Source organism: Puma concolor, chromosome B3, assembly GCF_028749965.1.
Source record: "Puma concolor isolate L17-30 chromosome B3, mPumCon1.1.hap2, whole genome shotgun sequence".
NCBI classification, from domain to species: domain Eukaryota; kingdom Metazoa; phylum Chordata; class Mammalia; order Carnivora; family Felidae; genus Puma; species Puma concolor.
Window position 1 is genome coordinate 13,570,822 of NC_141672.1, and position 24,046 is coordinate 13,594,867.

Consider the following 24,046-nt stretch of genomic DNA (forward strand, 5'->3'; position numbering starts at 1 on the left):
AATCAAATTTCCCCAATTTTCTTAAAAATATCTTTATCATTGTTTTGTTTGAATTTGGATCCAAACAAGATTCACACAGCACGTAAGTATTTTTCTCTGAAGTGTCTTTTGTTTGAAGGTAGGTACCAGTCCATTTTCTTCCCTTGTCATTGAGTCGTAGAAATCAGATCAGTTGTGTTATAGAATGTCCAACATTTTGGATTTTTTTTTTGTTTGCTTCCTTGTCTCTTATTTAACTTGCATGTCTCCCAACCCTAACCATATTCTCTTTTTTTTTTTTTTTTTTTTTTTTATTTTTTTTTCAACGTTTTTTATTTATTTTTGGGACAGAGAGAGACAGAGCAATGAACGGGGGAGGGGCAGAGAGAGAGGGAGACACAGAATCGGAAACAGGCTCCAGGCTCTGAGCCGTCAGCCCAGAGCCCGATGCGGGGCTCGAACCCACGGACCGCGAGATCGTGACCTGGCTGAAGTCGGACGCTTAACCAACTGCGCCACCCAGGTGCCCCTAACCATATTCTCTTTAATGGTAGAACAAACCGTGTTTAGATTCTGGTCCAATGTATTTTGGTAAAACTTTTTAAAAATACATCATGTTTAATGGGTACAGAGTATGGGGACAGAGGTACAGTCTACAACATCACTACAGTTATTAGTATTTCTAGATTTTTAAAATTCCAAAAAGACTTTAAAATTTCAAACGGAATATAGCTAATTTTGTTGAATATTCAACAAAATGTGTTCAAACACACATTTTGTGCATAAATTCCTACTAAAAACATATCTTTGTGAGCTACAGCAATTGCTACATGTATATCTTCTTTTCAAAATGAATACCAGTGGAAGTTATTTTATTCACATCATCCAAGCAAATCTCCAGATGTTCATGAGGGAAGGGGGGGAAGCATCATCAGTCTGAGTAGGGTGTAATAATGGAGTTTATTTCATAAGCTTTCTCATTTCCAGTGTTGCCCACAGCTGTTAGATTGCAATGTACTTCTTCCTGGAAAAGAAAGCGTTTTCTGTCATGATTTATTCTCAAACAATCTTTATGGTCAAACATATCTCTCTATTTCTATTTTCACTCATTTCTTTTCAGATATTCTTAAATTTTTTTAATGTTTATTATTTTTGAGAGAGAGACCACAAGCAGGGAGGGGCAGAGAGAGAAAGAGATGGAGACACAGAATCTGAAACAGGCTCCAGGCTCTGAGCTGTCCGCACAGATCCCAATGCGAGGCTCAAATTCACAAACAGATCATTGACCTGAGCCCCAGTCAGACACTGAACGGACTGACCACCCAGGCGCCCCTCTCTTTGTATATTCTTTCATTGGTCACTGTGTTAGTTTACTTGGGTTGTCATAACAAAATACCACAGACTAGGAGTCTTAAACCACAGAAATTCATTTTCTCACGGGTGTGGGGGCTGGAATTCCCAGATCAAGATGTCAGCAGGGTTGGTTTCTTCTGAGGCCTCACGCCCTGGCTTGTAGACAGCCGTCTTTTCCTCGCGTCTTTACACTGTCTCACCTCTGCGTGTGTCTGTGTTCAAATTTCCTCTTGTTATAAAGACAGCCATTATATCAAATTAGGGTGCACCCTGATGATCTCAGTTTAACTTAATCCCCTCTGTGAAGGCCCTGTCTCTAAATAACAGCCACGTTCTGAGACACTGGGAGTTAGGGCTTCAACATACAAATTTTGAGTGAACACACTTGAGCCTGTAACAGTTACTTTAAGTAATCTTCATTTACTTGGATATTTCCAGGGTTCAACCTCATTGGCGTTAGTTGTCTGGGGAGCATCTACTGAGTGCTTTGTCACAACAGTCGTGCCAACATTGAAAAACAGCTGTAGTTATCTCAAATCCATGCATCATATTCCGAGTAAACCTATCCCACTGGAAGACTGGACTAGCGGCATTCACAAAGACAGTCAGGGGTTCAATATGATCAAAACTTTGCCGGTAAGAAACCCAAGCACATTGTCGTAAGGGTGCCCATGACACACTACTTTTGTGTGATTGGCTGGCCATCGTGTCTGAACGTTTCTTTCCTAAGATACTCAAAACACTGGTTATTTTTCAAACTTCTTGTCATTTTGAGGATGTGATGATTATTTATTTCTAAAATATAAGAACTTCCTGAAATAATGATTTTTCTTGGTAACTCAGTGCCACCATTTTAAAAATCACTTTATGCTATATTATGGTGGCATAATCTCGGGGATTTTGTAATATACAGTGATTTGTCATTATGTTGAACTGTCCCGGGCTGATAGTTTACTGGTTCCATTGTGATGTAGTTATAGTTTTCATTTGTGCCTTGTCAGTATCTGTGACACCTTAAAAAAAAAAAAAAAAAAAAAATATATATATATATATATATATATATATATTATTCTTTGCTAACTATTACTTTTAATTTTCTCTGTGACAAAAAAGCAAATAACCAAACTTGAAGGTTTATTTACTAAAGACATCACTAAGACTTTTTATAAAGTGTTGAAACTTTATTGCATTTGCTTCATGGTAGCTATTTTATCTACTAACATTTTTTTCACCTATTTACAAGTTGCAAACATTTCTATTACCATGGGTTGAGGTTGTCGAAATTCCAGAAGAATAAGGTGTAAGGAGTGCAGGGGAAGTAGAAATGGACTCTAATACCTGGAACTAAAAATTAAAAAAAAAAAATTGCTTTGAATGTTTTTATGGAAAAGCAAGATTTTTAAGTTAAAGACTTAGTAAATAACAATGAATTACCTGTTTTCTTTGCTTGGTCACTTACAGGTCAACTACCGGCCTCCATCTAATATGGGGATTGCCATTCCCCTCACAGATAATTTTTACCATGCAGACCCTAGCAAACCCATACCGAGAAATCTATTTCCTAAGTCAAAGGTAAATAATTTTTCACATTTAAACCAGTACTTATTTGAATTCGAGAAATCATTCAGTGAAATTACAGATGGCCCTAGCTGCAGGGATTAAATGAGAAGGTGTATTCTAAACAATGTTCTACCTGCCCTGATATGTCAGCACTGTTATTATTACTACGACTCCTGCCCTCTTCCTCTTCCTCCTCCTTTAGCCCCGTCTCCTCTCACTGCTATTTCTAGAGGTTGTTTTGGAGCCAAGAAGTCTAAGTGGACCCCTTTCTGCTGACTGTTCCCTGGTTCCCATCTGGATTTCCAAGGGGATACGTGGCGTGAGAGTTTCTTTTCTCAAAGGAAAGGAGCCCCAGGCCCATTTCATGTCCAGCCTAGTGAAGTGAAGGGTTGTCCTTGAGGAAAGAAGACTGTTTGGTCCAACACAGGCACACTTAAAGTGCTGCCAAGGTTCTTCCTAGAGAACAACCACACTCTCTGGAGTGTGGACTGAACACGGTGGGAAGAACAGAGAGAAACCAATAGGTTCCGAGGAAGAGTACGTGATGGGTAACGCACCTACCTGCCTGTAGACGTGCACAGACATCCACATCCATTCCATATCCGCACGCACTGTGTATGTGCACGCACACGTACACAAAGACATAAAATGGTTCTTTCTCTTGTTCAGAACTCTCTCTTGTCACCCCATGTCATTGGGAGTAAAAGCCAAATTCTCACAGAGGTCTATCAGGTCCTTCATGATTTGGCCTTGGCATTGCGTCTGACCTGATTTCCCCCAGGGTTAATCTGCTCTAGCCACACTGGCCTCCACGTGGTTCTTCAGATATGCCAGACATATTTCCAACTCAGGGCCTTTGCAGCTGAAAAAATTCCTGTCTGGGATGCTCTTCTGCCAGAGAGCACACGGCACACTCTGTCACTGTCCTCAGGTCTTTGCTTCAATGCCACCATCATTGTGAGGCCTGCCTTGACCATTCTATTTAGAATTGGAAACTCCACTTCCGTTGTCACCCACTCCTTGTCCCCCTTCTCTCCCTTATTGTTCTTCATTGCACTTATTATAATTTTACGGATTTTGCTCATTTGTTTTAGTTATCATGATTCATAAAAAGATAAGCTGGATAAGTCAGGGTTGTTGCTGTTGATTTGAAATCTTCTCCTCTGCTGCCTCTTTAGTTCCCAGAACAGTGCCAGACGTAAAGAGTGCTTTAAGACTGTTGGACAAACTAATAATACACACTTGTGCAAATATTGTTACACACGTAACACAGGGGGAGGTTGACTTTTGGTTGAATCTTGCATTTTGGTGTAAGAAGCTCCATTCCAGGCAATGACCAGCTATAATACTGAGTTCTGCTTTGATTCCCCCTTTTTTTCCCCAAAGATAAACCCTGTTGTGTCACTAGAACCAAGCTTCCACTACTGAAATATGATTTTACTACACTTACGTGGAAATCCTTAATTTGTTTGGATTTTCAAGATTCTCTTGGGAGTTGAATAGTAACTGTATCTAATTTACAGCTAAGTCAGTACTTTTTTAGTGTACTTTTTATGCAGTCGACACATGTTAATTTCTTTTTTTTTTTTAATTTTTTTTTAACGTTTATTTATTTTTGAGACCGAGAGAGACAGAGCATGAACGGGGGAGGGGCAGAGAGAGAGGGAGACACAGAATCGGAAGGAGGGTCCAGGCTCCGAGCCATCAGCCCAGAGCCCGACGCGGGGCTCGAACTCACGGACCGCGAGATCGTGACCTGAGCCAAAGTCGGACGCTTAACCGACTGAGCCACCCAGGCGCCCCAACACACACACATGTTAATTTCAACATTTCTAGTGCTATCAACTACTGTACAAACAGATGTTCTCTGAGGATACAGCAACAAACAAGACAAACAGATACCTTTATAGATCTTTCCTGTAATGGGGGAGGATAGGAGTTAAACAAAAAAGTTGTACAAATTAAATACTGTTTCTCTATGTATGGCCGTGCATAACCCGAAGCAGAATTATCTAGGCATATTTCTGCAATGCAGCTTTCTCAATTGTCCCTCGCAGCTACTGAATCAGAAACTATGGGTGCAGTCCTGAAATGTGCATTAAAAAAACCTCTCCTAGTTAATCCTTACCCTTACATTTAAGACAGCCAAGTAGTAGAAATAGACACAAAACACACGATGACTGTGGATCAGGGGCATATAATCTAGTCCAAGGGAGTCAGACTGAAAGAGGAGTAGGGGTGAGCCAACAAAGGAAGAGCAAGGCAGGGTGTAGAAGAGGGTAAGGGAGAGACAGAGAGCATCCCAGGAGAGGCGGTGTTGTCACAAGGGCAGTCATGGCAAAGAGCTCCATGAGTCAGGAGAACCGGGAGGCACGGAGCGCAGTGAGTGTGTCTGTGTAAAACAGAGAATACACATTCCGTTCAGTCTGCGTGGAACATTCATACAAAGTGATGGCTTATTTTGTAATAAAGTCTCAACGAATTCCAAAAAGGCTTAATATGGTCCGCATTCTATAACTTTAATTCAAATTAAAGAAATGCAAAACAATGCAAAAAGAAAATAGTACGTGCAGACACACATATATCTTTAATTCACTCACCCCTAAATCTGTCTAGTGTGACTTGTGAAAAATCCTAAGTAAAATATTACCAGCAAGTCAAATGCAGGAATACACTAACACCATAGTGTATCAGGAGACTGTAGAGTTTCTCCAGTGTGAGCAAGTTTGAGCGTAGGAAAACATTAAAATAACATACTGTATAAATGGATTGAAGTAAAACTAATCTCAACAGAAGCCATAAAACATATTTGATACAATGTAACATTCATTTCTGAATAAGTTTATGTAAACCAGAAATAGAAGTGATACCACCCAATGCAATAAAATCGGTGAGAAGTCCTTAGCAAACATATAAAATTCAATATTAAAGCATGAATGCTTCAATGCTTCTATTTTATTTTGTTCTGTAGGGTCAACCTAAGCCAACACAACAAAAAATAAATAAAGTGTAAATATTGTAAAGAGACAAAACTCACCATTTCCACATATAATTACTTACTTAGAAATATGGAAGAAACCACTGGCAAACTATTAAAATGAATAATAATTATCACTAATGTAGTCCAATGGATATCAGATCACAAAGAAAAATCAGTAATGTTCCTATATATCTGTACTAATTAATTGGAAGTAATAATGAAAAACAACCCACACTTCATCTGCATACAATAAAAGATGTAGAATTTAATCTAAAATTATGTGTAAGGCAGGTATGAAAAACATTGTATGATTTAGGTGAAGCACATAAAAAACACCTAATAAATTGAGAGAAGTCTCATGTTCTTGATGGGAAGGTTCACCATTAAAAGCTCAGTTCTCTCCAGGGTAATTGCACTGCATTCAGTGCAAATACAATCAAAACCCACCAGGGTATGTTTGAGGGAACACGGTGGGCTTATTCTAAAGCTCATAGTGAAAAGAAAATTTGTATTAATAAATAATCTGAAGGGGCTCCTGGGTGGCTCTGTCGGGTAAGTGTCCAACTGCAGCTCTGGTCATGATCTTGTAGTTCGTGGGTTCAAGCCCCGTGTGAGGCTCTGGGCTGTCAGCTCAGAGCCTGGAGCCTGCTTTGGATTCTGTGTCTCCCTCTCTCTTTGCCCCTTCCTCACTCATGCTTGCTCTCTCTCTCTCCCTCTTTCTCTCTCTCCAAAATAAACATTAAAAATAAAATAATAGGGGCGTCTGGGTGGCGCAGTCGGTTAAGCGTCCGGCTTCAGCCAGGTCACGATCTCGCGGTCCGTGAGTTCGAACCCCGCGTCAGGCTCTGGGCTGATGGCTCGGAGCCTGGAGCCTGTTTCCGATTCTGTGTCTCCCTCTCTCTCTGCCCCTCCCCCGTTCATGCTCTGTCTCTCTCTGTCCCAAAAATAAATAAAAACGTTGAAAAAAAAATTAAAAAAAAAATAATAAAATAATAATAATAATCTGAAGAACAGAAAATGGATTTGTCTTCCTCTATATAAAAAGTAATTAAAATAATATAGTATTACTCAAAGTAAGCAGATAGAAGGAAGTAGTAAAGATTAGAGTGGAGGTGAATAAAAAAGAGAATTGAAGAAAGGTGGAGAGAATCAACTTTTACTTCATTATTAATGGATATTTTTGCCCTCTTAACTTCTCAGGGATTTTATGCATTCAGGGAACAAATATTTATTGAACATTTACTCAGTTGGCAGAAAGCCTGCCACAAAAAAACCAAGTCAACCTGTATTCTATTTGCAGAAATCTGGTAAATTCAAACAGTGTGCTAATGCGTCTACTCGGGAAGAGTGTAATTGCACAAATGATCAGAAATTTTCACATGCTGTTGCTTTCTCAGACTGCAGAGAAAAGGTAAGCTAATTTTTAATTACCCAAAGACAAAATACTTTCATATCAATAAAGATTTTGAAATGTGCAGTTTGATTAAACCTGAGTGTTAAGACAAAGAAACATCTCATTGTGACACAGAATTAAATAGGACACAGAGCTAGAAAAATCTGGATTTAAATGTGCCTAAACCAGTTAATTAACCACTCTACAAGATAGAAGAATACCCGCCCTACCCCGTCCATTTCACAAGATTCTTACGAAGATACGCACACAGGCACGTATCTGTATGAAAACAATTTGTGACCTGTCCTACGCTACACTAGATTATGGTGAACATTGATTCACTAAAAAAAAAAATGTGTACATGAGTGTCAGTGCTGGGAATATGGGAGATCAAGTCCTTGTAATCAAGGAGTTTGGTCTGGTAGCAGCCACAAAATAGAAGACAGTATAGTATATTGGTTAAGAGAAGGGTTCTGTGTCAAATGTTTTATTCTGTTAGCCTCAAGACATCCAAGAGTGTATCAAATGGATATTGATGTTTGCAATAGGTGAGTTAAATGTCCACTTAGTATAGCTTTCAAGTAGATCTATTTCAAGGCCTTGTAAGACTATATAATAGCATTATAGACTCTCCATCTCTGTCTTCTATCTATCTATCTATCTATCTATAGCATTATATTAAATGATTTGATTTTTATAAAATCTTTGATATAAAGATAAAATCACTGAATACCATGTTGGGCGTAGACTTAGCGTTCAGTGAATTGTGAGGAGTGTCACATATACCCCTGCAACTCTCCCCTCACTGAATTACAATGTATCTCTTGAACATTTGCTGACTGCCAAACGCTGCTCTACGCATTCTTGGTGATTTGTCTCCAATTCAGGGCACTGACAAGCCAGGTAATTTGCCAAAGATCACCTTGCTGATACATGAAAGAGTTAGATTTCAGCTCTGACTCCAGAGCCTGAGCTTAAAGAGTGTGGCTGAAAGATCATGGCTGGCTGGGAGAGAGGTGTGAGAGAGGTGGCCAAGAGCCACCTCATGCAGTGCCGTTTGAGATGTGGGTTAGCCAAAAAGGTTTGAATACTATCATAGAAAATTTCTGAAAAAGACCAATAGAAAGTCATGAATTTTGTTACCACAATGTTTGTGTATTACTTTTGGAGTTCACGTTAATTCTGCTGTAAGACACCGTGTTTTTCACGCCCTGAGAAGGCAGAAGCCCTGAGGCACATGTCCCTTAGAATGGCCAAGCTCTTGGAGAATGTATCTATTCACTCTTTACCAGGAAATGAAATTAGTCCTGAATTGTCCAAATTGACATTCATTCTCGCAATTTGCATTTTAGGTTCCTCGTTTTAAGTTTCCAGTTACACAATATCCAATTTCTTTGGAAATTTACAGTGAGGATGGACATATCCCAGTGGAAATGCCGTATCTGGTTACCGTGACTGAAGTGAACAGGAGGGAAAATTGGAAACTAAGTAGGATTTGCTTTCTTCTATAATTATTTTGTCTTATAAGTAATGTTGTTATTACCTAGGTAAGCGGCTTATAAAACCAGTTTACAACAACCAATAGTTCTTTGGAAAAGAATTTGAGTCCGTTGGCAACTTGCGGTTTACTGTCCTCCTTGTCTCCCACGTATTTCATTATTACTTTTGGTGCCCTGGATTTCGTGGCATAACAGCATTTTTGAAGAATTTGAACTGTAAAACATTTGAAAGCCATTTTGTAGATGAGTAGCAAAAACGATTGATTGAATTTGTGCTACACGTTGGTCTAGTGTCTCTTTCGAATGGTTTCGCTGTGTTACAGAGAAGGTTCTAAAAGATGTGGCCAGATAGCCTATAGAATCTACTCTCTAATATGAGCAAAGTTTTTTCAAAATTCTATGGTAAAATAATTTAAAAGATGCAGAAATTTTTTTAAACAAGAAAAATCAGGGGCACCTGGCTGGCTTAGTCAGTAGGGCACGCAACTCTTGATCTCAGGGTTGTAAGTTTAAGCCCCATGTTGGGTGTAGAGATTACTTGAAAGTAAAATTGTAAAAAAATAAAATTAAATTAAAATTAAATTTACCACAATTCAATGTTACCTCGAATATACAACTTTTTCCTGCACATTTTGTTTATAAATACTTTGAGGCAATCTCCCACTCGATCAGTAAGTAGACAGACAGATTGATAGATAGAATTAAATGAAATTTTGGCCAGTTATTAATGTTACCAAATATCCAGACACTGGGTGTTCAGTGAGTCTTACTCTGCCCAGTATATGCATTCTTGAAATGAAAAATCTAGCAAAGAAAACTACTATTTCACTTTACTAACATCCCCATTTTCTGTGGTATGCTGGAGTCTAATGTTGCCAGCTTTTGAGCATCAATTGTTAAATATTCAAGCGTTTTGTGTACTGGTTGTTAAGCCATTAGTAGCTGGAGATTAGCCATGGTGAGGCTATTTATACCATGGAAATTGGCAAATGCTGCTATCAAAGCTTTCTCCTCCCTTAGATCCCATGTACCATTATACCACTGCAATTTCTAATCCCCACACCATATATCTGGTTTTAGAAAGAATTACAAGAAAAGCAAGAACACCTGATCGTTTCTTTTAGAAAAGATTAAGTGATCCTATTGTGAAAGTTTTCTGCCACCTTATCGAAAATCATTTATCAACCACTAAGGTTGCATTATCTCATTGCCAAAGATATAAAGTATGTACAGGTTAGAACTTGTCATAAGCATGTGGTTGGAAGAAAAGGGCAGCCTGAATGAAGTGGTCAAAGGGCTTGTCCTTCTTGACAATGTCCTTGAGAAGATGCATTGTTGGCCTCATTTCCCTAAGTACATTTTCTATAAAGTCAAGCAGAACTGAAAGTCTGGGATAACTTAGCCATGTTACGGAGTAAATTCCTTCATTGTACCTTGATGTACGTAGTAAATTTTATGCAAAATGTGCAAACAGCATAATGTGCTTAAAATATACCTCATGTACTTTTAGAACACAGTGTACCAGAGAATGTAAAAAAATTGAAAGATTACTTAGAACCACGTCTTGATGCTCCAGTGTATAATCCTTTAGGCCTCAACTTAAGTATAAAGGTGAGTTGACAGCATTTTTGTTTTTCCTGTTTTGAGTTCACAAAGAACATGTGTCTAAACTAAGATTGGTTTACGTTTTAAAGTATAGCTGTCCGTCAGTAGCAGAAACTGTATCTTTAAGATATACGGAAAAGTGTTTATTTTTCCTCCATTTCTCTTGACATCAGTATTTCAAAAGGTATCTGAAAGTTAAATTGAACACTTGACTAGTTTTTGAGCTGATAGGCAACACTAATAGGTTATTTTTCAAGGTAGAGCAGAAACGTTATTTCCAAAATTTAGGAGGTAAATGAGTTTTCTTGTGTGTACGTTTGGATGTATACAGGTATGTCTTCATAGCCGCCCATGAGAACACATGAAATTGATATAATCTAGGTAATTATAAAAGTCAGTAACAATTAGTGAACGTATCAAAACCATGAATATGATGATTAGCCCAAATTACTCGTCAAGTCCGTGTTAGGTTTTGTGTCTCTGTTTCTTCATTCTAAAAAGAGGTATCACCTATTTGTCCTTCTCCCTCCGTTCTAATTTTGATACATGAAGTAGATGTGCAAAAGCCTTAGGAAGGGGATCGGATTTTTCTATGCATCATCTGTAGGGAAAGTGGCCACAGTGTGTATTTTAGCTTGAAGGAATATACGTGTCCATGCTGCTAATGACCAGGTGTGTTTTTTCCACAGGGCTCTGAACTTTTTCACTTCAGAGTGTCTGTTGTTCCGGGCGTCACTTTTTGCAACTTAGTTGAAGAATTTCAGGTATAGTAAATGCACAAGGTACTCATGGGACGATGGCTGGGGAAGTAACATGACAAATGTCAGTGCAAGAGACACTAAAGAGAAAAAAAACAAACAGCATAATTTGTGTGATACACAAGGCTTGGAGACCAGAGATCCTGAAGAATGGGGATGACATTGTCAGTAATGGTGAAGGCAGAGTGCATGACAGGTATAGGACCCAGCAATGCTGGGAAAATTTTAATAAGTGCTTGTATTTGTTTTTATTCTCTCTCCATCTTCCATATTTAACTCAGTTTTCAGACTTTTACCGCACCTCCTCTCACGGCATCTCCCCAGAGGAACACAGGTCTATAACACTCAAGTTTCCATTATGATCTTCCCTTTGATTATCATTGTTGTGATGATAGTCTTAATACGCCTAAAGCTGTCAGGATCCAAAAGTATTTGGAACCAAAATCAGTGCCCCTTAGGGGGCAGGGAATGAGAATTTGAGTTAATTGATTAATGACTCATTCATTATCGAATAGTGATACCACATTATCAAAAATAAAATCTCTCTCTCTCTCTCTCTCCCTCTTTCCCCACCCCTCTCCTTTTTCTTTTTTTTTTTCAATATATGAAATTTATTGTCAAATTGGTTTCCATACAACACCCAGTGCTCATCCCAAAAGGTGCCTTCCTCAATACCCATCACCCACCCTCCCCTCCCTCCCACCCCCCATCAACCCTCAGTTTATTCTCACTTTTTAAGAGTCTCTTATGCTTTGGCTCTCTCCCACTCTAACCTCTTTTTTTTTTTTTTTTCTGTCCCCTCCCCCATGGGTTTCTGTTAAGTTTCTCAGGATCCACATAAGAGTGAAAACATATGGTATCTGTATTTCTCTGTATGGCTTATTTCACTTAGCATCACACTCTCCAGTTCCATCCACGTTGCTACAAAGGGCCATATTTCGTTCTTTCTCATTGCCATGTAGTACTCCATTGTGTATATAAACCACAATTTCTTTATCCATTCATCAGTTGATGGACATTTAGGCTCTTTCCATAATTTGGCTATTGTTGAGAGTGCTGCTATAAATATTGGGGTACAAGTGCCCCTATGCATCAGTACTCCTGTATCCCTTGGGTAAATTCCTAGCAGTGCTATTGCTGGGTCATAGGGTAGGTCTATTTTTAATCTTCTGAGGAACCTCCACACTGTTTTCCAGAGTGGCTGCACCAATTTGCATTCCCACCAACAGTGCAAGAGGGTTCCGTTTCTCCACATCCTCTCCAGCATCTATAGTCTCCTGATTTGTTCATTTTGGCCACTCTGACTGGCGTGAGGTGATATCTGAGTGTGGTTTTGATTTGTATTTCTCTGATAAGGAGCGACGTTGAGCATCTTTTCATGTGCCTGTTGGCCATCCGGATGTCTTCTTTAGAGAAGTGTCTATTCATGTTTTCTGCCCATTTCTTCACTGGGTTATTTGTTTTTCGGGTGTGGAGTTTGGTGAACTCTTTATAGATTTTGGATACTAGCCCTTTGTCCAATATGTCATTTGCAAATATCTTTTCCCATTCCGTTGGTTGCCTTTTAGTTTTGTTGGTTGTTTCCTTTGCTGTGCAGAAGCTTTTTATCTTCATAAGGTCCCAGTAATTCATTTTTGCTTTTAATTCCCTTGCCTTTGGGGATGTGTCAAGTAAGAGATTGCTACGGCTGAGGTCAGAGAGGTCTTTTCCTGCTTTCTCCTCTAGGGTTTTGATGGTTTCCTGTCTCACATTCAGGTCCTTTATCCATTTTGAGTTTATTTTTGTGAATGGTGTGAGAAAGTGGTCTAGTTTCAACCTTCTGCATGTTGCTGTCCAGTTTTCCCAGCACCATTTGTTAAAGAGACTGTCTTTTTTCCATTGGATGTTCTTTCCTGCTTTGTCAAAGATGAGTTGGCCATACATTTGTGGGTCTAGTTCTGGGGTTTCTATTCTATTCCATTGGTCTATGTGTCTGTTTTTGTGCCAATACCATGCTGTCTTGATGATTATAGCTTTGTAGTAGAGGCTAAAGTCTGGGATTGTGATGCCTCCTGCTTTGGTCTTCTTCTTCAAAATTACTTTGGCTATTCGGGGCCTTTTGTGGTTCCATATGAATTTTAGGATTGCTTGTTCTAGTTTCGAGAAGAATGCTGGTGCAATTTTGATTGGGATTGCATTGAATGTGGAAATAGCTTTGGGTAGTATTGACCTTTTGACAATATTTATTCTTCCAATCCATGAGCAGGGAATGTCTTTCCATTTCTTTATATCTTCTTCAATTACCTTCATAAGCTTTCTATAGTTTTCCCTCTCCTTTTTCTATCCTGACCCTGCCCTAAGGCCAGCCCCAGTAATGAGTCCACACTGCTGCAGATGTATGTTAACTGACTATAATTTAAATAAAACCTTAAGAACTCAAATAAAATAAAATTGGCAAAAATACAGTAATTCAAAGCAAAAAAATAGAAGCATAGCAAAGGCTTCAAAATAAAAATGCAATATACACACCACCTAAGTTCTAGAGTAACCCCTGAGCAACATAGAAACCAGGAACACATACTAGCATAGCAAAGGTTTTGAGAACTAAACTGACAATGGAGCCACCACAGAAAGTAAAGCGGAACCTGGGGTCTGAACTCGACCAGTGTGTCCAAATACTAAAACAAACAAAACACCCAACAGTTGGTTGGGTGGCTCAGTTGGTTAAGCGGCTGACTCTTGATTTTGGCTCAGGTCATGATCTCACTTGTGAGTTCAAGCCCCTCATCAGACTCTGTGTTGACAGTGCAGAGGCTGCTTAAGATTCTCTCTCTCCCTCTTTCTCTGCCCCTCCCCTGTTCACGCTGTCTCTCGAAATAAATAAACTTAAAAAAAAACACTTTCCAAAGAATTTTTAACAGGACTCAGAGTCTCACAATATAACTATATGTTTTTCATATTTATTTTGAGAGAGAGAGAGACAGACAGACAGAGCACAAGCAGGGGAGGGGCAGAAAGAGAGAAAAACACAGAATCTGAAGTAGGCTCCAGGCTCTGAGCTGTTAGCACAGAGCCTGACGCGGGACTCAAACCCACAAACCATGAGACCATGACCTGAGCTGAAGTCAGCTGCTTAACCGACCAAGCCACCCAGTTGTCTCCCACCAAATAACTATCTTAAATGTCCAGGATAAAATCTAAAATTACTCACTATGCCAATAACTAAGAAAATATAATCCTCAAAAGACAATCAGCACTGGACAGCAAAATAAAATAATTACACGTTATTATTTTTTTAAGTTTATTTATTTATTTTTGAGAGAGAGAGGGAGAGAGGGAGGGGCAGAGAGAGAGGGAGAGGGAGAATCCAAAGCAATCTCCATGCTGTCAGCATAGAGCCTGACATGGGGCTCAAACCCATGAACTGTGAGATCACGATCTGAGCCAACACCAAGAGTCAGACGCTTAACTGACTGAGCTACCCAGGCGCCCCCAGACAGATGTTTTAAACCAGCCATGATAACCAGCTCCCATGGGGTAAAGGTAAACACTTGAAATGGCTGAAAAGGGAATGGAAGAAATTCTCAGTAGAGAAATGGAAGCTATAAAAAAGAACCACATGGAAATTTTAGAACTGAAAAATACAGTATTTAAAACTTAAAAATCACTTGATAGACTCAGTAGCAGAACAAATATGGCAGAGAAAAAAAAATCAGTGAATTTGAAAATAAATCAGTAGAAATCCACCCTGAAGAAAAAAGACTTCACAAAGAATGGCCTCCTTTCTGCCCATGAACCCCACTGAGGAAGCATTGTGAAAGTCTCCCTCCCACTGCCATCATGTCTAAGCCAGAGTCTCCCAAAAAGCCTGAGCAGCTATGGAAGCTTTTCATCAGATCTTTGAGCTTTGAAACAACCGATGAGAGTCTGAAGAGCCATTTTGAGCAATGGGGATGCTCACAGACTCTGTAGGGATGAGAGCTCCCAACACCAAGTGCTCCAGAGGCTTTGCGTTTGTCACGTAAGCCACTGTGGAAGTCGTGGATGCAGCCATGAAAGCAGGGCCACACAAGATGGGCGAAGTGTTGTGGAACCAAGAGGGCAGTCTCCAGGGAAGATTCTCAAAGACCTGGTGCCCACTTACCTGTCAAAAAGATTTGTGTCGGTGGCCTTGAAGAAGACACTGAAGAACATCATCTAAGAGATTCCTTCGAACAGTATGGGGAAATGGAAGTGATTGAAATCATGACAGACCGAGGCAGTGGCAAAAAGAGAGGCTTTCCTTTTGTCCCGTTTGATGACATAACTCTGTAGACCAGATCGTCATTCAAAAATACCATGTTGTGAGTGCGAAGTAAGGAGAGCCCTATCTGAGCAACAGACAGTGAACGCTTCATCCGGCCAAAGAGATCCAAGTGGTTCCGGAAACTTTGGTGGCGGTCGTGGAGGTGGTTTTGGTGGGAATGACAACTTTGGTGTTGACGGATTTGTGAGCTCAGCCACGCACAGCATGGCAGGGCCTAGCTGCTACAGAGAAGACATGTTTTAGACAATACTCATGTGTATGGGCCGAAAACTTGAGGCCTGTGTTTGTGATTAATTGTATCACAGGTTCTTTTATTTTTGGTTCTGTGGAAAGTGTAAAGCATCCCAACAAAGGGTTTTTATGTCGATTTTTTTTTTTTTTGCACCCATGCTGTTGATTGCTAAATGTAATAGTCTGATCATTATGCTGAATAATGTGTCTTTAAAAAAAAAAAAAAAAAAGAATGGCCTCGGGAACCTATGTGATGACATCAAAAGGTGTGACCTTTATGTCACCACAGTCAGTGAAGGATGGGAAAAAGGGATTGATTCAGGAAAAGAAGAAAGAGGAGAAGCAGGGGGAGGGGAGGAGGGGGGAGGAGGAGGAGGAGGAGGAGGAGGAGGAGGAGGAGGAGAAATAAAGCCTGAAAATGTCCCAAATTTGGTGGAGACACAAATTTATATATTCAAGAAGCTTAATGAATCCAGACCAAAAGAGATCCTGTCTAAACACGTCATAATCAAACTACTAAAAATCAAAGACAAAGAAAAAAAATCTTGAAAGCAGCCAAACAAACAAACAAACAGAAAACATGTAAGTGGACAATAATTTGAATTACTGCTGATTTTTTTTCGGAAACCTTAGAAGCTAGAAGAAAGTTGTCCAACATCTTTAATGTATGGGGGACAGGGGTAGTTTGGGAAGGAAGGGCTGCCAATCCAGAATTCTATATCTAGTCCTTCAGGAATGAAAGAAACACAAAAGCATTCCCAGATGAAGGAAAATTAGGATAAGCCACTGTCAGCAGAAACTCTCTTTAAAAAAAAAAATGTATAAAGTTCTTCAGACTGGAAAGAAATGTCAACAGAAGGAAACAAAGCTTCAGGAATGAAAGAGGGACCAAAAAAAAAAAAATGAATGAAAGAAAAAGAGGGGGGTGCCTGGGTGTCTCAGTTAAGCATCCAACTTCAGCTCAGGTCACGATCTCACGGTTTGTGGGTTCGAGCCCCACATTGGGATCTGTGCTGACAGCTTGGAGCCTGGAGCCTGCTTCAGATTCTGTCTCCCTCTCTCTCTGCCTCTCCCCCACTCACACTCTGTCTCTCTCTCTCTCTCTCACTCAAACAATAAACAGTAAAAAAAAAATTTTTTTTAAGAAAAAGAGGAAATGATTGCATAGTTAATAAAAAGAATCAGGGCACCTTGGTGGCTCTGTTGCTTAAGTGTCCGATTCTTGATTTGGGCTCAGGTCATGATCGCAGGGTTGTGGCATTGAGCCCTGTATCAGGCTCTGTCGTGAGTGTAGAGCCTGCTTAAGATTCTCTCTCTCTCCCTCTGCCCCTCCCCTGCTTGTGTTCTCTCTCTCTTTCTCCCTCTCCCTCTCAAAATAAAATAAAGAAAGAGAATCATTAAGAAATAGAAAAAAAGAGTGTAAAATTTCTTGGGACTGTTGAAACCTGCTTTTCAAGTATCCCGAAGCAACGGATTTTTGTGCACCATAAAGGACATATTATTGGGAGAACTGAAAAAATCTGAACATCTGTAGATTAGATAACAGCATTGTCTCAGTGTTAATTCCTTGATTTTGGTAATTACAATGTGGCCATTTAAGTGAAGTCTTTGTGTTTAAGAAATGCAAATTGAAGTATTTTGGCAGTAAAGAGACATTGTGTCCAGAATATACTCCTTTATGATTCTGGGGCTTAACCTTTTTTGAGACATGGTGTGGAATATTTGGATAGTCAAAGAAGATTGGAAGGGAAACATTTGAGGAAAAACTGTTTTCAAGAACTTTAGAGGAGGCGGTTTTGCTGGAGAATACAGAATTCAGAGGTGACACAGGTGCCTAGTCTCAAAAAATAATGGATGGCTTAACTGAACAAGTGAAATTTTTATAGTGTCTGGCGAGGTGACTCAAATTTTATTTTAGGTAAAAATGGAAGGGATTCTGGGTAGAGGGGACAGCAGCCTCAAAGACAGATAAGGGAACGTATAAAACTTACCTCTTGAATAACTTATAGCCATTTGGCTGGAACTCAAGGTTATGTATAAGAACATGGGTAGGTTAGGGTCAAATTGTGGGAGACCTCAAATGTCGTAAAGAGAGCTTTAGAACATTCCTATTAGCAATAAGCTATTAAACATTTTCGAAGAAAGGTGTTTGGGGATGGACACAAGGTCTATAGGAGCCCAGTCAGAGTCAGAGTGAATCAAGGTTTACAGCAGCCCAGTCAGAGTGAATCACAGGATTTTTGTTCCAAGCGCTGGGACATGTATTTGCTCTTTCTTGATGATATTGAACAAAAAACTTGTAGCCCCAGGAGCTGCTGCTGTCACCCATGAGGGCTGTGGGGACTAGGAGGGGAGATACCCAACACCGAGGAAGCAGAACAGAAAGATGGAAACAAACCCCAAACGGACTATGATTATAGTAACTTATATCCTCTGGCTCTAACTTCTGCATAGAAAAGAAAATTCACTTTTGCAATTACAGGTAGCGTATAAACTGTCTCTCTCATTGGCCACAAACATATTAGATCTCTCTTTTTTTTTTTTTTTTTTGAATGGAAAATTGAGGGTTCTTTTTTTTCTAAGTTTATTCCGTGAGAGAGAAAGCACATGAGCCTATGAGCTGTGTAGCAGCAGAGAGAGAGAGAGGGAGAGGGAGAATCCCAAGCAGGCTCCATGCTGTCAGCACAGAGCCCAACCCAGGGCTCTATCCCATGAACCATGAGATGACAATCTGAACCAAAATCAAGAGTCAGACGCCCAACCAACTGAGGCACGCAGGCACCCCAGATTAGATCTTTCTTTTTTCAACTTTTTATTTTTTTTATTTTTTTTTTATTTTTGGGACAGAGAGAGACAGAGCATGAACGGGGGAGGGGCAGAGAGAGAGGGAGACACAGAATCGGAAACAGGCTCCAGGCTCCGAGCCATCAGCCCAGAGCCTGACGCGGGGCTCGAACTCACGGACCGCGAGATCGTGACCTGGCTGAAATCGGACGCTTAACCGACTGCGCCACCCAGGCGCCCCTAGATTAGATCTTTCTTAACAAAGCTAATTATCCAAACTCTTCTGATGGTCCAGCTTAAAAGGAAGATTTTGGTTTTTAATTTTTTTTAATGTTCATTTATTTTTGAGACAGAGAGAGACAGAGCATGAGCAGGGGAGGGGCAGAGAGAGAGGGAGACACAGAATCCGAGGCAGGCTCCAGGCTCCGGGCCATCAGCACAGAGCCCAACGCGGGGCTCAATCTCATCAACCGCGAGATCATGACCTGAGCTGAAGTCGGATGCTCAACCGACTGAGCCACCCAGGCGCCCCTAAAAGGAAGATTTTTGCTTTCTTACAGTACCGTTTGGAAGACCACAAGTAGAATATCCATTCAGCATCTAACATTTTCTACCAAATTCCCAATAATTCCAGTACCAACCGAACACACACCATTGGCTCTAAAGTACAACAGGAGATGGTTAGGCCAGCTGATCCATTATTGCAAGGATAAGTATCTGCCCAGATGGGAAAGAATGGTTTCTCGCTGCTCTCCACACCACTCAGCCGGGTCCACCTTTTAAATTCTGCAGCTTACAACATCCCACTTCCAGTAACAGTTCCCTATGGTCAAACTTCTTTTGGTTGCAAATAAAGCAACTTCACTTAAAAAAAATAAAAGTGTTTTATGGACAGATTGGTGTCCTACCAAGATGAATCCGGTGATGTTATTATGTCAACCTGGATTGACAGGGTGGAAAGGAGGCTAAGTGGTTGGTTTGTACAAGGTGAGTCAATAGAGCTCACAATAGCAGGATCGAAAATGGAATGGAATAAGTGAAAAATAAATAAATAAATACATAAATAAGAAGGGGCGCCTGGGTGGCTCAGTCGGTTAGGCGGCCGACTTCGGCTCAGGTCATGATCTCGAGGTCTGTGAGCTCGAGCCCCATGTCAGGCTCTGTGCTGACAGCTCGGAGCCTGGAGCCTGTTTCAGATTCTGTGTCTCCCTCTCTCTGACCCTCCCCTGTTCATGCTCTGTCTCTCCCTGTCTCAAAAATAAGTAAAACATTAAAAAAAAAGGAATGGAATAAGTGAAGCTGAGAGAAATTGTAAAAGAATTGATGGCATACGAGGGCTGTTTCTAAGGAAAGGCATACCTCCTTAGGTCACTAGGAGGGAGGTGGTAGTAACTTTAATTTGAGCTGTATCCTAAAACAGCGTATTGATCCTTTTTCTTATCCTTGGCATTTTCCCACGTTTGCCACTGTCTCACTTCCACTCATCCCTTCTTTACCTCAAAATATGATCTTGCTTCCTGCCTCACAGACAAAACCCAAGTCATCGGGCTCAAACCACCTCACTCTCTGTCCCCACTTCTACATTTAACATAAACGGTGCCCATTCTTGACTCAAGTCCCAGAGAAGAAGATGCCTCTGTGTCTCTCTGTTAACAATCCTGTCTCTCTTCTAGGAACTTATTTTTATTAGTTATCCATTCAGGCGTAGGAAGCATTTTGAATATACGGAAGTTTCCCTATGTTAACACCTAGAGGATTTTCTAAAGAGATGATGGCTTGAAGGAGCACATACTGATTCCCCTCCTGGGATGCCCATTCTTCTTCTCCTCTTCTGTGGACCCAATTATTCTTCAAGATCCAGCTCAGGAAGCTCCATCCCTAGTCACCCTAGGCAGTTAGTCATTCCCTACCTGTTTTCCCAAAGCACGCTGTCCATTCCTCTATAACTGAACACAGAACTTTGCCCCGCCGCATCCTGCCTACCGCCGCCATTAAAGACCGATGATAAAGGTATAGGATGGTAAATACAATTCTTATCCTGTATTGTGTGCAAATCATTTCTTGCCAGATTGTCAAGTGACTGTCTCTGGGCTTTGTGGATGCCGAATATCTGCATGTAGCTGAGCAGAAGCTTGCTAAATTGGTTAATGATACCTCTGCTGTTGGGGAAATCATATGAAGTTCAGTGTTTCGAATGGCTAGATTCAGAAAGCTAACGGACTTTGCTTTTTCCATTGCAGATTTATGTTGATGAAGTACCATTGCCATTTCCAGGACACACACTTATTGCTGTGGCCACAGCTGTAGTGCTGGGGGCATTGATTTTTATAACATTTATGCTTCAAATACGTAACATCCACCCAGGTGATATGTTCCAAAACTTTATGACAACAAACAAAGTGAACTTATCAAATCTCAGCATCAATCAGCTGCCTTATAGATGAAAATCTGAATAGTGAGCAAACAATAATCACAATTCTCTATTTCCTGTTTTTATTAGACAATTCCTAGAACAATATGTTTAAATGTGAATATAAAAATGAGATAAAATGCTGTTACCATTCAACTCATTATAACTCAAATTGCTATTTGTCAGTGTGTTTACCATTCTGTTTTCCTATTTTAAATACATGAAAATGTATTTCTTTATTTATTTGTTTATTTATTTATTTAATTTAATCCTTACACCCAATGTAAGGCTCAAGCTCACAACCCCAAGATCAAGAGTCACATGCTCTTCTGCCTGAGCCAGCCAGGTGCCCCTACATATACGGAAAATTTCTTTTTTTATTTTTTAACGTTTATTGATTTTTTAAGAGACAGAGAGAGACAGAGCACTAGTGGGGTAGGGGCAGAAAGAGAGGGAAACACAGAATCTGAAGCAGGCTCCAGGCTCTGAGCTGTCAGCACAGAGCCCGACGCGGGGCTCCAACTCACAGACCGTGAGATCATGACCTGAGCCAAAGTCGGACACTCAACCGACTGAGCCACCCAGGTGCCCCCACAAATTTCTTATGTTAACCCTTACATAGAAGACTTTCCTTGAGGTTTTTAGAAAACTGTAAAATGACAACCATCTCTGTGTGGAATGAGTTTTCCATATGTTTTAGCTTTTATTGACCGGAGCCCATTCTGTGGGAGCAGAACGCCTGCGCCTTGCTCTGTTCACAAAAGAGTATAAGCAGAACGCAGTCCTGCCAGGGAAAAGCAGGTGCAGAGGACACCCATCCACAGGTGTACTATCAGAACCTCCTAGGAATTAAAGATGAAGCCATTTGAAGCAACTTCAAAACCAGACGGTAGTACCTAAAAAGAGGGAGATGTGACCCCCATTATGGGGGTGTTGGAAGAACACTGTGTGTGCAAGGTATTGGTTTACAAACCCACGTGCAGAAATCCAAGAGATGTACCTCTGCGTGCTCTCTCAGAGCACCTGCTCCCAAATAGTCAGAAGATGGCCAATACGTTCTGAGATCAGGCTACACTCTCTTGGAAAAGCTCAGGAGAGGCAGCACACTGCTCTGACAACGTAAGGAAAAGGTAAACATCTGGTTCAGGATAGCCCAGCTCTGAGAGCTATAAACTGTGGCCGTGCCTGTATATCAGGAAAGGTCTCTTGAGGTGGCAGTGAGCAAGGTGGCTCCAAGGATCAGACTCAGGAGCCAGGCATCCAGGATTGCCACTTCCTCGATTTGTGACCTGGGCAAGTTACTTCCTTGTGTCTGAGTTTCTTCACCTGTAAAAAGGAAATAGTCTTAATACTCACCTGATAGGTAGATAATTAATAGGCAGGTTATTGTGAGGGCCGAATGAATAGTTGCATGTAAAGTACTTAGAACAGCGCCTGGCTCCATGAATACTATAATTGTTAGCTGTTGCTGTTTGGTGGCACATAATAGAAAGTGATCGTGTCTAATTGTAATAAAAAGGGAAATTTATTGGAAGAATACTATAGAAAGATAATCCAAGCAAAATCTGGACAATCGATTCTTGTTCTGGGGACCTAGGAAACAAGAGTTTTTCAACTCTTCAGAGCATCCATTGGGCCAAAGGTCTAGAGATAAAACATGGCACCGTGGCTAAAAGTGTAAGTTCCAGAGTCTAACAGCCTGGTTTTTTTTTTTCTTTTAATAAATGTTTACAAATTTTAGAATAGTTTTAGATTTATAGGAAAGTTGTGAAGATAGTATGTAGGGTTCCCATATAACCCACACTCAGTTGCCACTGATATTAACATCGTATGGCCTGGTTTTTATCTCCCTCCATCACTTACTAGCCATATGGCCATTGGTAAGTTATTTAACCTAAGATTCTATACTATGGTCTATAGATGCACACGTGTGTCTTCCTGTACATTCAAAGATGCTCCTGCTAAGATAATCCAACTATTGTACATGCACCCCACAAATTCATTCACCTCTTCCCCCCCAAAAAGACAATTCAAAGCCTACTTGCTATCAGTTTCTCTTAGTTTCTTCTTGAAAAGGGGGGAAATGGTGATAATTACAATGCTTTCACAGAAAACAAGAAATGTGAATAGAGTTTATGACCCTTGTTTCTGTAACACATATTAAAGCTGATATTAGATTCCTCTCCACTCTACATTCCATGTGCTCCCTTGCCTTTGAACCTCAGCAGCTCAGCTGACTAGGATCCTTTGCCCAAGAGAATGAACTATCTTCATTTCCCGAGGGTCTGAGTCTTTGGTAAACCTACCCTTTGGTTGTCGGGTGTCTGTTACTTTCCGTTGGTCATTATCCTTGGGTATTTTTGGTAATAAACCTTTGTGGCCCAGGATCCACCCAGGTTAATGTTGGTCCTCATTGTGTTACAGCATCTCTACTTTTCCTCAGTAAGATCAATTATTCTCCCTCTGCCTGTTTTCCTAATATACTAGGAACCAAAAAAGGCTACATGGCAATCTTGGTTTCCAAGTTAGTGGAATCAATATCGTGTTCACTGCTGGAAGCATTTCTATACTAGCTGGAGAGATGACTTGATTGTCAGAGCCCAAAGTTCAGGGCGCAGAGAGCAAAGTCTCAGGAGTATTTTATTAAGTGAAATATTAAAAAGAACCATTCATTCTCCATCCTTGTTTCCCAAATGAATGTGTTATAGCTATAAGGAATAACCCTGTTTACTGGGAATTATGGCATAGAACATACATTTTATCCAACCAGGGAAATTGCCAGTGTCCAAGGGGCCATTGTGCACAGACTTTCAGTAGACTTTCTCCTTATCATAAGATCACCTATTTCTGGGTGACAGAGTAACAATAATGCAGTAAATTCCAGAACATCAACCCATTGCTTCACTTGTTTTTGTGCAGTTGAGGATAAGGTCACAGGCAAATCATGAGGGGCTGAAACTAATAAAGTCGCAAAGTACTGAAAAGAATATCATGTCTCCCCATTCGTAACTAAAAAAAAAAAAAAATTTTGACCTAATACAAAACTTCAATGTATGTGGAAACGAGAATAACCTGTTTCTAGATTTTTCTGATTGGAAAATTCTGAATACATTCAACAGGGCTTTACTATTCTCATGGTGGTGGGGGGGGGGAGGGGGGGAGTGCAGGGATTGCCCCATTCCTCATGTTGGAATATAAAGTGGCAGGGA

At 40.3% G+C, this 24,046-nt stretch overlaps 1 protein-coding gene across 2 annotated transcripts in view; it reads left to right on the forward strand.

Moving 5' to 3' along the window:
- CATSPERB (catsper channel auxiliary subunit beta) overlaps positions 1-21,076 on the forward strand; it is a 108,447-nt gene extending 87,371 nt beyond the window's left edge. The window contains exons 22-28 of one of the 2 annotated variants that reach the window (XM_086708991.1): positions 1,771-1,968; positions 2,794-2,904; positions 7,173-7,283; positions 8,618-8,753; positions 10,275-10,375; positions 11,059-11,133; positions 20,668-21,076. In XM_086708991.1, coding sequence (XP_086565117.1) covers positions 1,771-1,968; positions 2,794-2,904; positions 7,173-7,283; positions 8,618-8,753; positions 10,275-10,375; positions 11,059-11,133; positions 20,668-20,871 — 936 coding nt within the window. In that variant the 3' untranslated portion in view covers positions 20,872-21,076. The remainder of the gene's footprint in view (positions 1-1,770; positions 1,969-2,793; positions 2,905-7,172; positions 7,284-8,617; positions 8,754-10,274; positions 10,376-11,058; positions 11,134-20,667) is intronic. The other variant, XM_086708992.1, reaches the window with a different exon arrangement.
- Positions 21,077-24,046: the final 2,970 nt, after the last annotated feature.